Genomic DNA, 16,891 nt, shown 5'->3' with positions numbered 1-16,891 from the left:
TCAATACTCTTTGTCTGCTCTACAGCTCAAGTTACGCTGGAAACATTATCCCCTCCGTAGCATTTTTGCTGAGATATCAACAACTGGCAAACAGATTTGAAAGCTGATGGGCTTATTGGAATTTAAATGGTTAATCTTTTGGTCACTCAGTGGTGTTTTGAGCCCAACGAACATTGTTATAGCAGGCTTAGCTAACTTAGCTAACAGCTAGCTAGCTACAGTAGTTAAAATGCCAGCTTGTCCCCACTCAGAATCAAATTGTCATTACGTATGACTGTAGCGTTCCATTGAGTCATACGTCATCATTCCATTTTAGCAACACTTTTTTTTTTTTTTTTTTTTTTACTTGAGAACAAAATTAGGTTATCTGCCAAAAAATATGGTCAGGGCATGCAGCATCCACTGAGCAGGCCCAGGAAAAAAAAGGCAGTCTTATCCCGGGTGACATAACAGCCAAGCAGGCTGGTGAAGGGGGACGAGAGCGGAGGTGTTCCCATGGTTTTCTCAGCTATTATTTGCATGCTGTTTGAATGGGCTGGGCTGGGGTGGGGTGGGGTGGAGAGTCGGGGAGGTGGTGGCGGTCACACAATACACACCGCTCCACAACAATGAGAGAGTTTAAATGCTCACTAATAAACCCATCACTATTGAATTTCTGAAGTTACCTGATAGAATTGGTCATGTTAAACTGCATAGTCCGATATGCGGGGGTGGGTTGGGGGTTGATTATTCTCAGTTGTCGGATTAGTGTGTGCATGTTAATGTACTCAATGCCAAGTGTGGCATTTCAATAGACAGTGCTGGATTTTGTTTCAATTGCCTCAATTCAGGAAGTGCATTTTAAATTGGGTCAGGAGGAAGGGCGAGGGTGTAGAAATGTTCTACCATAACAATCTGCTCATAACTTAAAAAAAGAAATGAGTGGGACAACAACAACCTACCAGGACATTCAGGGATTTCATAAAGCACCAGCAATGTCCCTTAATACCAACCAGCAAGTATTGACATTATCCACTTAAGTACCTCAAAGTTATTTCACTGCACATCCACTGTGTGGCCATTACCAAGCAACTCACTGCTGCTCTATGACATCAACCATACAGCCAAGAATGCGCTCCTCATTTTCCACTATGCAGTTTAGCCAAGCTGTTGCCAGTCGCGTCCTAACTTGACTACAGTCATTCTTCACCTCATTCCAGCCACATGCTCCTTTACATTACTGAGCCAAAGAGATGTTGTACTCACCATCATCATGCATAAAATGACAACAAATAGAAGCCTTTCCATGGAATGACCTACCTGCTGCCTGCCTTGGTAGCACATGCTTTGCATCCTCCCTGCAAACACAGGTCACATTCTATTAGAAGGTGGGACCAAGGAGGAGAAATCACACTCAAAGTTCTGTAGTCTACGTCTACACAGTATACCCACTGGTCTATGTCTTACGCAGGTACACGCAGTATACCCACTGGTCCATCTATGTCTTACGCAGGTACAGACAGTATACCCACTGGTCTACGTCTTACGCAGGTACACGCAGTATACCCACCGGTCTACGTCTTATGCAGGTACACGCAGTATACCCACTGGTCTACATCTTATGCAGGTACACACAGTATACCCACTGGTCTACATCTTATGCAGGTACAGACAGTATACCCACTGGTCTGACTTATGCAGGTACATGCAGTATACCCACTGGTCTACGTCTTATGCAGGTACATGCAGTATACCCACTGGTCTGACTTATGCAGATACACGCAGTATACCCACTGGTCTACGCCTTATACGTCTTATGCAGGTACACACAGTATACCCACTGGTCTACGTCTTACACAGGTACACGCAGTATACCCACTGGTCTACGTCTTACACAGGTACACGCAGTATACCCACTGGTCTACGTCTTACACAGGTACACGCAGTATACCCACTGGCCTATGTCTTATGCAGGTACACACAGTATACCCACTGGCCTATGTCTTATGCAGGTACACGCAGTATACCCACTGGTCTACGCCTTATACGTCTTATGCAGGTACACACAGTATACCCACTGGTCTACGTCTTATGCAGGTACACGCAGTATACCCACTGGTCTACGCCTTATACGTCTTATGCAGGTACACACAGTATACCCACTGGCCTATGTCTTATGCAGTTACACGCAGTATACCCACTGGTCTATGCCTTATACGTCTTATGCAGGTACACTCAGTATACAAGATTCAAGATTCAAGATTTTTTTATTGTCACTCCATGGTACAAGTATCACGTGTGAAATTCTTGTGCTGTGGACTCCGTTTACAACATAGTACAAATATAGCAAGGCATATGAGTGCAAAAACAATAAGCAATAAGGCAATAAGCAATAAGCAATATGCAACAATAAGCAATAAGGCAGTATAGTGATAAGACAAGTCCGAGACAGTGGCATATTCACTGCACATAGGTGCACATGTCATGTGCATACATTAGACATGCTTAGACATTTTAAATTTGACGTATTTGACATACAGGTGCAAATAGCATGTACCTTATTAGACATACAGTTAAACATTAGGCATACGTAATGGTAGCAGCTGCAGTGCGGTACGGTACGGCTACTACACTATTTGTGTATGTTAAGGAGTCTCGTGGCCTGCGGAAAGAAACTGTTCCTCAAGCGATTTGTGCGTGCTTTTGGAACCCTGTATCTCCTCCCTGAGGGTAACAGGGAGAACAGGTTGTTGTGGGGATGGTTTGTGTCTTTGATGATCTTCAGGGACCTCCTGAGGCACCGTTGGTTATACAGTTCATGCAGTTCTGGCAACTCACATCCTGTTACGTGCTGGGCCGCGCGCCTCACCCTCCGTAGCGCCCTGCGGTCCATGGTGGTACAGTTCCCGTACCAGGTGGTGAAGCCGCCAGTCAGCAGGCTTTCAATGGTGCCTCTGTAGAAGTCCCTGAGGATTTCTTTCCTTAGCCCAAATTTCTTCAGCCGCTTGAGTCCGTGTATTCGCTGTTGGGCCTTTTTGACAACAGTGGCAGTGTGGCCGGCCCAAGTCAGGTCCTGGTGGATATTGACTCCCAGGTACTTGAAGCTGTCCACCCTTTCCACCACTGTGCCGTTGATGGTGATTGGGGGGTGTGCGCCCCCCCCCTCCTGTAGTCTACAATGATCTCCTTGGTCTTGGAGACGTTCAGAGAGAGGTGGTTGTCCTGGCACCATTGTTCCAGGGCCCCCACCTCCTCTCTGTAGGCCGTCTCGTCGCTCCCCGAGATCAGCCCCACGACTGCTGTGTCATCTGCAAACTTCACGATGGTGTTAGAGGTTTGAGTCGCCACACAGTCGTGGGTGTAGAGGTCGTACCAGAAGGGGAGGGAGGGGGGGGTGGTGGGGGGGAGGAGGGGGGGGGGGTGATGGGGGGGGACCCACTGGTCCCCACTGGTCTACGCCTTATACGTCTTATGCAGGTACACACAGTATACCCACTGGTCTACGTCTTACACAGGTACACGCAGTATACCCACCGGTCTACGCCTTATACGTCTTATGCAGGTACACACAGTATACTCACCGGTCTACGCCTTATACGTCTTATGCATAAGACCCACTGGTACCCACTGGTCTACGCCTTATACGTCTTATGCAGGTACACAGAGTATACCCACTGGTCTACGTCTTACACAGGTACACTGTAAAAACTACAAGTTCCTTGAGGAACCTCTAGGTTACTCCAAGAACCTAGGGGTTCCCCCAAGAACTCAGAAGTTCCTCAATGCTCCTCAATGCTCTCAGAGGTGCCTGCAAGAACCTTTACTTTTTACGCAGTATGAATATGGTTCCTCAAAGAACCCAATTTGAATTAAGGTTCCTGGAGGCTCTTTAGGCTATATTTTGATATCATATGATATATCTAAATATAGTAGCCTAAAGATATGTATGACTTGTGAGTATCTCTGGTATATACCAGAGATACTCACAAGTCATTTTTGCAAGTCCAAGTCAAGTCTCAAGTCTTTACAAGTCGAAGTCAAGTCGCAAGTCTTTGAGGAGTCGGACAAGTCTCAAGCCAAGTCTCAAGTCACTGTATGTGTGACTAGTCCCCATCTTTATCATACTGTGAGGATGTTTTTGAATTTATCTCACTGAAATCAAACTTTACTCTGAAAAGGCTTTCTTCTCCCAAGTATGTCTTTGAGTCATTGAAAAACACTATAAACTAATAATAATAATAATTATTATTATTATTATTATTAATATTATTATTATTATTATTATTATTAACAATAATAATATATTAAGAACATCACAGCAGACATTGTTAAAGGTTCTTCAAAGAGCTTCAAAAGGTTCCTCAAGTAACCCCAAGAGCGGGGTTCTTCAAAGAACCTTTTCTTGAAGGTTCCTCAAAGCACCTAGGGGTTCCTCCACAGCGACAAGCTGAAGAACCCCTAAAGGTTCCTCCAGGAACTTATAGTTTTAACAGTGTACATGCAGTATACCCACTGGTCTACGCCTTATACGTCTTATGCAGGTACACACAGTATACTCACCGGTCTACGCCTTATACGTCTTATGCAGGTACACACAGTATACCCACTGGTCTATGTCTTATACGCCTTATGCAGGTACACGCAGTATACCCACTGGTCTACGCCTTATACGTCTTATGCAGGTACACACAGCATACCCACTGGTCTACGTCTTACACAGGTACACGCAGTATACCCACCGGTCTACGCCTTATACGTATACCCACTGGTCTACATCTTATGCAGGTACACACAGTATACCCACTGGTCTACGTCTTATGCAGGTACACGCAGTATACCCACTGGTCTACATCTTATGCAGGTACACACAGTATACCCACTGGTCTACGTCTTACACAGGTACACGCAGTATACCCACTGGTGTACGTCTTACACAGGTACACGCAGTATACCCACTGGCCTATGTCTTATGCAGGTACACACAGTATACCCACTGGCCTATGTCTTATGCAGGTACACACAGTATACCCACTGGTCTACGCCTTATACGTCCTATGCAGGTACACACAGTATACCCACTGGTCTACGTCTTATGCAGGTACACGCAGTATACCCACTGGCCTATGTCTTATGCAGGTACACGCAGTATACCCACTGGTCTACGCCTTATACGTCTTATGCAGGTACACTCAGTATACCCACTGGTCTACGCCTTATACGTCTTATGCAGGTACACACAGTATACCCACTGGTCTATGTCTTATACGTCTTATGCAGGTACACGCAGTATACCCACTGGTCTACGCCTTATACGTCTTATGCTGATACACACAGTATACCCACTGGTCTACGCCTTATACGTCTTATGCAGGTACACACAGTATACCCACTGGTCTACGTCTTATGCAGGTGTACGCAGTATACCCACTGGTCTACGTCTTATGCAGGTACACACAGTATACCCACTGATCTACGTCTTACGCAGGTCCACACAGTATACCCACTGGTCTACGTCTTATGTAGGTGTACGCAGTATACCCACTGGTCTACGTCTTATGCAGGTGTACGCAGTATACCCACTGGTCTACGTCTTATGCAGGTGTACGCAGTATACCCACTGGTCTACGTCTTATGCAGGTGTACGCAGTATACCCACTGGTCTACGTCTTATGCAGGTGTACGCAGTATACCCACTGGTCTATGTCTTATGCAGGTGTACGCAGTATACCCACTGGTCTACGTCTTATGCAGGTGTACGCAGTATACCCACTGGTCTACGTCTTATGCAGGTGTACGCAGTATACCCAGTGATCTACGTCTTATGCAGGTACACACAGTATACCCACTGGTCTACGTCTTATGCAGGTGTACGCAGTATACCCACTGGTCTATGTCTTATGCAGGTGTACGCAGTATACCCACTGGTCTACGTCTTATGCAGGTGTACGCAGTATACCCACTGGTCTACGTCTTATGCAGGTGCACGCAGTATACCCACTGGTCTACGTCTTATGCAGGTGTACGCAGTATACCCAGTGATCTACGTCTTATGCAGGTACACACAGTATACCCACTGGTCTACGTCTTATGCAGGTACACACAGTATACCCACTGGTCTACGTCTTATGCAGGTACACACAGTATACCCACTGGTCTACATCTTATGCAGGTGTATGTCACAGGGCAGAGAACTCCCTATTGTTTTGATTTATTTGTTTTGGTTTATTTCTATTAGATGTGTTCTTTATTTAATTATTTTTCATTAGATGTGTCCTTTATTATTAATTTAGATGTGGCATTTATATTGCATATTTGTTTTGCCTTAATACATTGTGTTTTAATTTGCATGTTTCAACTTGGTTTGTATTTGGCGTGTTTTTGGGGGTTTCTGCCTGGACTTGATTGCCGAAACCACAGACACCTGGGGCAGGGGAATGGACACGGGGGAGCCAATGGGTGAGCAGAGCGGGGGAGCGTTTCCCCTTTATCAGGTGGATGCAAGGGACTGGAGAGGGGAGGAAGCCACAGACAGACAGCCAGTAGCAGAGGGAGACAGCCACGTCCCCGCCAGCAGCCGACGGGGCCCAGCCATGTCCCCGCCACAGCGACCCAGGACAGCGACCCAGGACCCCGGCCGAGGAGGAGCAAGCAGCCGACACACTACAACCCAGGCCTGATTGCCATTTCTGGACGAGGCTGGAGCCTGGTCCAGGGCAGTGTGAGTAGCTCACGATTGTTGTAGTGATTGTCGGTCTAGTCGGGAGTTCCTGAAATACCAAGTTACGTTAATTTGCAATCATAGAATCATAGCGCTACTGCTGTGGGACCGCGACAACACGTACTCGCCCGCTTTTCTCTTATAGAGGCCACCTCCGAGGGAGTGGACGGCGGAACCGAGACGTGAGGGAGGCAGAGCGCTGTGTGAAGGATTGCCTGAACGTTGGTGCGGCGCTGTTGGGCGGCTGACTGGACCCCGGCCGGAAGTGAGGGGCACGTCGGCTGAGCTGGGACCATCGAACACACGGGCCTCTAGCTGGACTTTTTTAGTTGTACATTTTTATCCATTTTTATTCCCTGTATTTTAGTTGGCTTTTAAAGCCCCTAACCCCATTTTTACCCCTCGTTTGAAATGCCCCGGTTTTAACACCTATTTATATTGTAGAAAATAAAAGGCATTTGTTTTGGGTACAGCTGTTTCCGTCTCTGTCCTTGGGTCTAGTTACACTGCTCTCCCTTGTATATAAAGAACCTACCTGGTACATTTTGGTCCACCTTTTTATAGAGTTCCTAGGCTCTATCCAAACAAACCTAGGTGGCGTTGTCAGGCAAGCACCACCACATAAGCCAAGCCATTACATGTACGCAGTATACCCACTGGTCTACGTCTTATGCAGGTGTACGCAGTATACCCACTGGTCTATGTCTTATGCAGGTACACACAGTATACCCACTGGTCTACGTCTTATGCAGGTGTACGCAGTATACCCACTGGTCTACGTCTTATGCAGGTACACACAGTATACCCACTGGTCTACGTCTTATGCAGGTGTACGCAGTATACCCACTGGTCTATGTCTTATGCAGGTACACACAGTATACCCACTGGTCTACGTCTTATGCAGGTGTACACAGTATACCCACTGGTCTACGTCTTATGCAGGTGTACGCAGTATACCCAGTGATCTACGTCTTATGCAGGTACACACAGTATACCCACTGATCTACGTCTTATGCAGGTACACACAGTATACCCACTGATCTACGTCTTATGCAGGTGTACGCAGTATACCCACTGGTCTATGTCTTATGCAGGTGTACGCAGTATACCCACTGGTCTACGTCTTATGCAGGTACATGCAGTATACCCACTAGGATTTGAGTAAACCCATTTAGGGCTCTATTTTCCCAACGGCGGTAATTTTGCATTAGCGCCCGTTTGCACTGGAATAGCGCCACGCAAAGCCCTAATTGTGGGCGTGTCGGCCCGCTGCGCTTCACGTCATCTCAGCGCAAACCTCCATAGGCGTGTTTATGCCCATAAAGGATTCACAAGGTGAGATCACTCCCCTTAAAAGCCACAGCGTCACCGCCATCACGTCACCAGCTTCTTTCTTGCTGAGAGCAAGCAGAGAAACAGAGAGAAAATAGAGAGGGTGAGAGAGAGAGACAGAGCAAGAGAGGGGGGGGGGGACGAGAGAGGGAAGAGAGAGAGGGCCACCGCGCAAATACGCAGTGATGTCCCAAAGCGTGCGCTTACTGTAATTAGACGTTTCGTTCATATAGGCTATAACATAGGCCTACTACTGTACTGGCTGGACACTACGGGTCGGTGCCCTGGGTGTTTTGGGCCGGCCAGGGTGGGGAGAGGCAGCTTGGCACAACACCGTCACAACTTTCTCAAAAGCAATCTACTGTTACCTCACACCACAAACCTGTATGGTCGGGAATTATGTAGCCTAATAAAACCATGACAAACGAATTCTAATTTTTAAATCAAGGTGTGTTTTTTATGCAATGTAGGCTATAGTTGAAAATCAACGTGGCATTCCGAGGAGAGAAGAGTGTGTGCAGGCGCGAGTGGAGAGTGACATCCATGCCGTGCGTAAATGGATCCAAGCAAGGATTTCCTGCACTGCACGGAGATGTGGAGACTGTCTGCGCTCAAGCGTACGTCTGCGTTTGCGCTAAGGAACGGGCAACTCCCAAACCTCTCTTTGCGCTCGGCACATACCGACGGTATCTTCCCCACAGCGCTAAATGACACTTGCGCGAGACACATGATAGGCTAGAGGCCCACCGACACGCCTACACCTGTGTCATCACAGCGCAACACTGGACGGTGGCGGCAGACGATAGCTTAAAGGGGGACTTACCCCCCAGATATGTATCAGAACAGTGATTTGAAAAAACCTATGGAAAAAACCAAGAAATGACGTATCCTCTTGTCTATACTATAGCTCTTTGGCTGTGCTCAGCTCAGGAATTTTCTCCGGAAATCGACGACATGACAGTTTGCCCACCGCCTCGAAAATAATTTATATGAGAGCTGCAATATCTTTATAAATATCAACAACTAGCCAACGCTGGTGGCCTGTATGGAAACAGCGTTGCTCAAAATGGTTGAAAGTTATATCAATTTGGCCATTCAGTGGCGAACTAGAAATTTAATTATTTTTCTCCCATGTGTGTGTGTGTGGCTTGTCTATCTTACGTTAGGAGAGACTAGTGCTCGTTACCGCAGCACACAGCACAGTGAGGACAAATGCCCCGCTCTCACGCTTATGTACCGTAATCACAATGCGAGATTTCTCCACGTCATTCCCTCGTCCAACTTGCGATATACCGCGCCATCAAATCCGTTTTTCATTTTCGTTGGGGGCTTTTCGTGATTCTTGTTAAAAGTTGTGCAAAAGTTTTCCTCTCAGCGCAGAGCTGCAGGCTGCGTTCTCCCCCTCCCTCCTCCCAGACCCCGGCTGGCGAAACAGCCTCCTGCATGGGGCGCTCTGTAACCCTCACGGAGCAACAACAAACAAACACCGACAGAAATAGCTGGTGTGCGATTTTTCTGCTCAATCAGTGTCTGAGATTGGGTACAGGATTGTGGGAATCCTGCATCTGTTTGCGAAGGTGCGACTGGACAGGACGCTTTTCACAGACAGGGGCACAGCGTCAGTGAGGCTGCAGTAGCTGTGTAGCCTGCTATAGTCGGAGCGAGGTGAGTGTCTCTCAGGGCGCAGCGCAGGGCAGAGCTGCAGAGCTCTCCTCCTCCTCCTCGGCCCATTCAGTCTGTCCAAACTCAATACCGATCTAATCTCAGTATGAGATGCAGGGAAATATATTATAGTAGCCGATGTGTTTAGAGCAGCTTTGTCACGTTGTCACGTCGTAGTATAGCATTATATTTTACATGTGCACTAAACTGCGATGAGATTTGTTTGCGGAAATGTCAGACTGTTCTCACCCCATGCCCAAGCCCCCTCCTCGGGTCTCATGGCTCATGTTGCTGCTGCTGCGCGCGCCCCGGAGCTTGGGGCTCGTGCATGAGCAAAAGACTCTCTCCCGCCTGACTGGCCGGGAGAGAGTGCTTCCAACTCGGACTGATAATATAAACAACATCATTTGAGCTTATCCAGGTAAGATATTAATAATGTAATGACACAGTCAGCGATAAACTGTCTACAATGAAGACATGTGTCAAATATGACAACGTGGTGTTCAGTATTTTAAGAGCACAGGGTTTTTTTCATTTCCTGAAAAGTTGGCGCTGATGATGTTGCTGCAAACACACAATAACCCCTCCCTCCCTCCAATAGGCTTGGAGTTGTGAGGAGCCGGGAAAGGGTACAGGGGGAGTAGGGGAGTAACTATTGTGGCAATCCCGCATCTGTTTGCGTGAATCGCTGCATACGACTGGACAAGCCGCTGGTCACAGACAGGCGGGCAGAGTGTCAGTGCAGCAGCTCCGTGTCCCCAGCAAAAAGGGGCACAGGAGACCACCAGTGGTCCTTGAGAGGATTCCAGCATTCTATGTTGTCTCTCAACCTAATTATATGGAATTCTGGACAAAATCATATCTAGGCTACATAAAAAAAAAAAAAAAAAAAAAAAGATTTGCATCTGAGAGACCAAATCTCATCATATGGGGGTCCATTGCCCCAATGTGAACTAAATTAGGGCTCCTTAGTGTTTTTCCATCTTGCCTAGTTGTATAGGCTTTGGAGATGCACCAGCTGCACGTGCTAAACCCACCGTGACGTCAGGATGTACCAAATATCCCATTCATTTGAGGGCACAAAAAAAGCAGTGTTCCACCCATAGAGGGCGCTTATGCCAGGTATGCTGCTGAAAAATGATACAAATGGCAGAATGGCAACAGTTTGCTGTCAAATGTGGAAATTTTGATGAGCATTCTTCACACATCACCCCCAAAGTCATATATATTGGCTAAAAGCTGAAAAAAAGTGTTTTGGGGGTAAGTTCTCCTTTAAGACGCTGGGAAGATAGCAATAAGAGGCGCGCAAACGCAGTGCAAACGATAGCGCCGTACAACGATAAGGCCCATAAAGTTTTGTGACAGAACTTTCACTTCAGTCATTTTGTTTTACAAATAGCTGGTAGATAACTGCAGGGGAAGGTATCTCCTCCCTTCACAACTGTCTATTGTAGGTAGAGAAAGGTAAGGTAAAGGTAAAGTCCCACTGATTGTCACACACCTGAGTGTGCAAAAATTGTTCTCTGCATTTGACCCATCCCCTGGGGGAGCGGTGAGCGGCAGCAGTGCCGCGCTTGGGAATCATATGGTGATCTAACCACCCAATTCCAAGCCTTTGATGTTGAGTGCCAAGCAGGGAGGCAAATGGGTCCCATTTTTATAGTCTTTGGTATGATTCAGCCGGGGATCGAACTCACAACCTCCCAGTCTCAGGGCGGACACTCAAACCGCAAGGCCTCTGAGCTGGTAGAGATAAGTGCTGGAGAGATAAGTGAAAACGTACAGTATACCCATACAATGAAGTAGACTACACCACTGCATGCACGCGCGCAGGCACACACACAAGAAGTGAATCCACTTTATTGGAAATAATTAACCTTACAGGAGGAGTCAACAATCAGCCAAACAGCATCATTTTTGTTTATTTAGAACAAAAAACTGCGTTCTGGCAATGCAGAAGTCTCACATAATCAGACCTATCTGCACACTTTGTTTTAACGCTGTGCCAGTGCTGGAGAAAGTCATGCAGTAACTTGAAGTTACTTGGATTAGTAACTGTAATATAATTACTGTTTTGGAAATTGCAATCCCTTGCATTACTAGTAACTGGTAAAGTATTAAAATTACAGTAACTAAGATAGTGTAACTAAGTTATTGCACAACACTGGGGAGCAAGGACAAGAAACCTCCCTCTCTCCGTCTCTCTCTCTCTCTCTCTCTCACACACACACACTTGCAGACACGCAGATGCATGCACATGCGCGCGCGTGCACACGCACACACACACACACACACACGCACACACACACACACACAACATTGTTCGTGTTGTTTATCATGTTTCCTTTGATCTGATGTAATCTCTGAATGCCTTCCTTCTCAAGTATTGTATCTTGCCTGTGCGATGGTAGCTCCTCGTGTTTGTGTTGTTTTTATGATGCCGTCCTGGGGAAGGGGGTCGGGCGGGGGGGGGGGGGGGGGGGGCGTCCGTCGTTGACTCGGCCCACCGAAGCTGTCCTTCTTTCTTTCTTTTTTCTGCTTGAGTATGGTCCCATTCAGAGTCAAATAGACAATAAAGCAGACTATGTTTTGGGGCATGATTGACAGGTCACCTGTCCATCGATCGTGCAGCTTGGACCAATAGCAGGCCGTGTGCCGGCTCTGTGGAACCAAGATGGTGACGGCCAAAATTACATACTTGAGGCTTCACAATGGAAGTCCACAAACCAATGGATTGTCCCTGGAGGCCATTTGAAAGAATACAGGTTTAAGACATTACCGCATTGGCTTGGATTTTTACAAACGGAGCTACCTCCTTGGCATCCACTTTCATTTGGACACATTCTTGTCATGCCATGGCCAGCAGTGAGGGGGGGGGGGCTTTTGTAAAGAGCAAAGAGGTGGTGAGGTGTGCAAATGAATGTAACACATTTATGTGTGATGAATTGTTGACACTTTAGATTAGGGGATGCAGAAAGCCTTGTAAATGAATGATACATGATTTACACATAATTTATAACGGGTGACATTGTAGTTTTTACTGCAGTGTTAGAAGTGCTGACTGCTCCTGCAGGCCTGGGGAGGGCATAGATACGGAGGCATTAGCCCCTGTTCATCAGCTTTGTGGAAAATCAAATCTTTGAATGACTTACAAATTATTCATAATATATCAACTAATTACTTGTTAATCATTTTTGATTAAGAAGATTTATGAATGGGGACAAGGGTGGGAGGGGAACGGACACTGCACTAGTTCTTATATAATTTCATTAGCAGAATAATAACTGCAAAAGTATACTGGCATTGTCAGAAAATACAAATCAGGGTTCCCACACCTTCAATTCAAGGACTTTTCATGGACATTGCCTCAAATTGAAGGACCCAACACAGCATATAGTTTGAGTCTGAGACATGGATCAAGGTTAATTACTGTTACAACACTGAGAATGTTTATAATGACAACTAGCAGCTTTACAGAAGCTCACAGACGACTATTAAAAAGCTTGAATGTGTCTTCTCAACTGTCCTGTGTTAAACGTTAAAGGCTCATTGTGTAAGATTTGGGAAGAAATTAATGTGCATAAAGTGTTTTTTTATTACCAATGAGTGAATGCTCTGTAACGTCACTTAAAAAATGAGACCAGCCTCTCTGCGTCCAGCCGTTCCTTTGCTGTGCTGAATGACTTTGACTCGTCTCGGGCCGAGGTTTCGCGCAAAATCGGGCGGATGTGATGTTCCTGGGTGCTCACGAGCCTGCCTCTTAGCGCTTCAGCCAGTAAATACACCAGTGAAGAAGAAGATACACATGCTAATGCTAATGCAGTCAACGAACGTCAGCAAACAACCTGCAACAACACAGAGTCCAGTAAAAAGTCCGCGCAGAATTTATCTAGTGAAGCCCGTCTGGCCATACGGCAGTAATGTGACTGACATCAGGGGGAAACTAGCTGCTGTTTACCACAAAACTTACTGCAGAGGATCTTATACATCTGTTGTTACCAGAATAAAGTGTGTACAAAATTACAAAAGTGATGCACAAAATGACTGTGACAAATCTATTGACTTGTAATATTGTGGTTTTGGCTGGCTATTAGATCATGTTAGCTTGCTTGCTAACGCGGATTGTTTGACAGAAGTAAGAGATCAACTCCCTGTTCGTTTTGTTGCGTCCAGCTCACATCAGCCAGGGATGCAGGCAGTTAGCTCCTAGCTCATGCTAATGTTAGCCCTCCTTCACACCATATGCCAAAGCCACCCTAAATTAAGCCACGCTGAAGCTAAGCTGAAACCATGCAGTTTCATTTTGGCGTCCTTGTTAACAGACGAGACTGTTCACACCAGCCGCACGCCACGCCGCGCTGAAGCCGCGCTGAAGCCGCGCTGAAGCCGCGCTGAAGCCGCGCTGAAGCGATAGTTCAGGCTTCTGTTCTGTTTTCCAAGCGTGCAGCGCGCTGAACCCGAGCTGCCAGGCATGAAGTCAGTGCAAGTTGTGGACGTGGGGAAGGCAGCGCCGAGGGAGGCGCTGAGGAAAAGAGAGTGCTTCTTGTGTGACCGGTTTAGTGTGCATTACTGAATGCATTACTGAAATCACATTACTGTTGCGCAGTCTACAACTTTTGAGGGGTGGAGATATGCACATTACTTCACATCTGGAACACAACTGTAACAAATTATTTTCTCCAGGGAGTAATTAAGTAAAGTAAGGCATTACTTTTTAAAGTAATGTGTTACATATAACTTTTTTGAGTAACAACTCCAAACACTAACTTGCATATTGATACTCACGTATGGGAGGTGGTGAGCCACTCTCTGACACTGGCCTGGCTGATGGAGCTGCCTGTGGGTGACATGATCAAACATGACTAAACAAACGCTGATGCAAAATCAAGTGACAAAAACAGGAAACTGCACTGACATCTGACCGTTCAACTGCTGCAAAGTCACTCTTCACAGCCAGATATCCATTCTGGGGAGACGTTGTGATGTAACATGGTCTCACGGCAGTTTGCGTTGGCACTGGCAGCCACGAAAAAGCAAATCTATACATTTGTGCATGCACGCGATTCCCCCCCTCCCTCAAATAGACTTCACAACATGACCTAAACAACGTGCCTCCGCCACACATTTTAAGACGTTCAAAGGAGTATGACCTAAAAGCGCTCACAATTGCCATTACCGTTGTTGTTTTAGGCACCGAAAAACAGCTTGGTTAAGGTAACGGTTATGGTGTGGGCTTAAATAACAACAACGAAAATGTGACTTATGGTTCAAATGTAGACTTTGGTCACACTGGGATCGAACACCGGTCTCTGTTGTAAAAGGTGGATGTTGGAGTCCAGATGTGATACATGGAGCCAAACAGAATGTGAGGTAACGTTCAGGATGTTTGAAGCAGGCTACATACAGTATCTTGGCCTGGTAAAGCAGCAGTGTGGTAAAGCAGCAGTGGTAAAGCAGCAGTGTGCTGCCATAGCTTCCTTACCATGAGCCTCCCCGTCTCTTGTGGGCTCGGGCAGCTCCACGTTGCCCCAGTGCACCCTGGATAACCGCAGGTTGGCCCTCCTCCCCGCCGCTCCTTCAGAGGCCATGGCTAGAAGCTGCAGTGGTGGGAATAACTCACATGTTCAGCATTGTAGGTTTCTGCAATCCACGATATGTATACAATCTCAATGTCAATGTGAAACAAAACATTCGCCTTTTACGTTTCTAAAAACATGGCATTTTACATTTCTGCTCATTTACGATGTCAACGTAAATTTTAAACAAAACGGCGGTTAATTTTAAAACCTACAGATATTTGTGTTAAAATGAAGGGAGTAAAAGTAAAAAGTCAGAAAAATAAATAGTTACTTACAGATACCTGAAAATCTGTAACAGAAACAAAGTATTTGTACTTACTTACTTTCCATAGTAGTGGAACACCTACTGTACCTGTATTATGCCACTGACCCAGAGAACTCCTTAGACATTGTCCCACTTGGCATGGAACGGACAGCAGCTGAACTCATCCCCGCTGTGTGAAGATGGCCCAGAGAGCAGAGGTGTAGTTGAAATTCCTGCAGAGCAGAGCCAGCCGGGCGGAGCAGACAGACAGGAGTTCTCACTCAGCTCTCGGTCAACATGTCCGAGCGAGTGGAGCACAGAGGGAGGGACATGCTAATGACTCTCACTCTATCACTTCCTGGATGACTTGTTTAACTTCCTGCTCCACTTTTTATCAGTGAGAGCAGCTCTCTTTCTCTCTCTCTCCCTCCCTATCTCTTTCTCTCTCTTTGCCTCTCTATCTCTGTCTCTTTCTCTCTCTCTCTCTCTCTCTCTCTCTCTCTCTCTCTCTCTCCCTCCCTGTCTCTCCCTCTGTCTGTCTCTCTCTCTGTGCTTCTCTCTCCCTCTGTCTGTCTGTCTCTCTCTCTCCCTCCCTCTCTCTGTCTGTCTGTCTGTCTCTCTCCCTCCCTCTCTCTGTCTGTCTCTCTCTGTGTGCTTCTCTCTCGCCCTCCCTCTCTCTGTCTGTCTGCCTGCCTGTCTGTCTGTCTGTCTGCCTGCCTGCCTGCCTGTCTGTCTGTCTGTCTGTCTGTCTGTCTGTCTGTCTCTCTCTCTGTCTCTTCCTCACTATGCCAGCGGGGACGACACTTTTCAAGAACTGTCTGGATGTTCCCGTATCAGTAGTTTTACATAGGAGCAGATACATGAGGTCATGAGGACAGAAAGTGCTCGAAAGAGACAAACAAGATCGATTGTGCAGAAGACATTTTTCTATTGGGGTTAGCTTCATTTGCATAGCACTGCTGCCATGCCACACAACAGGTTTCGCAGCTTTATTTTGAAATGCTGTACTTTTAAAATAGAGGGGGCAAATGAGGTGAACGAGTAGGAGTCAATCTTGTGACTGTGCAGGGAATGTGGGCATGTAAAGTATATGGTTTTGCACGCGTGTGTGTGTGTGTGTGTGTGTGTGTGTGTGTGTGTGTGTGTGTGTGTGTGTGTGTGTGTGTGCGTGTGCGTGTGCGTGCGCGCATGCATTCGCATGTGTGTGTGTGTGTCTGTGTGTGTGTGTAAGAGAGTGAGAGAGAGAGAGACACACACACAGAGATTAATGTAAATTCTGCTTGGAGGAGTTTTGGGAGTTATGGTGGAACCAGATAATGATCACTATCGGAGCCCTCTGGAGGCAGTCTGCCTATGGCCATTATTGTGTGAGAGTAT

At 46.7% G+C, this 16,891-nt stretch overlaps 1 protein-coding gene across 1 annotated transcript in view; it reads right to left on the bottom strand.

Annotated features, from left to right (window-relative positions):
- itprid1 (ITPR interacting domain containing 1) overlaps positions 1 to 15,279 on the bottom strand; it is a gene marked incomplete at its 5' end in the record, with an annotated part of 144,329 nt that extends 129,050 nt beyond the window's left edge. Inside the window, one exon of the mRNA XM_083631848.1 lies at positions 15,174 to 15,279. Within this exon, the coding sequence (XP_083487974.1) occupies positions 15,174 to 15,279 (106 nt within the window). The remainder of the gene's footprint in view (positions 1 to 15,173) is intronic.
- Positions 15,280 to 16,891: the final 1,612 nt, after the last annotated feature.

This window comes from Poromitra crassiceps, assembly GCF_964638095.1.
Source record: "Poromitra crassiceps genome assembly, chromosome: 2".
Classification (NCBI taxonomy): Eukaryota; Metazoa; Chordata; class Actinopteri; order Beryciformes; family Melamphaidae; genus Poromitra; species Poromitra crassiceps.
This window is presented reverse-complemented; position numbering and strand designations above follow the sequence as displayed.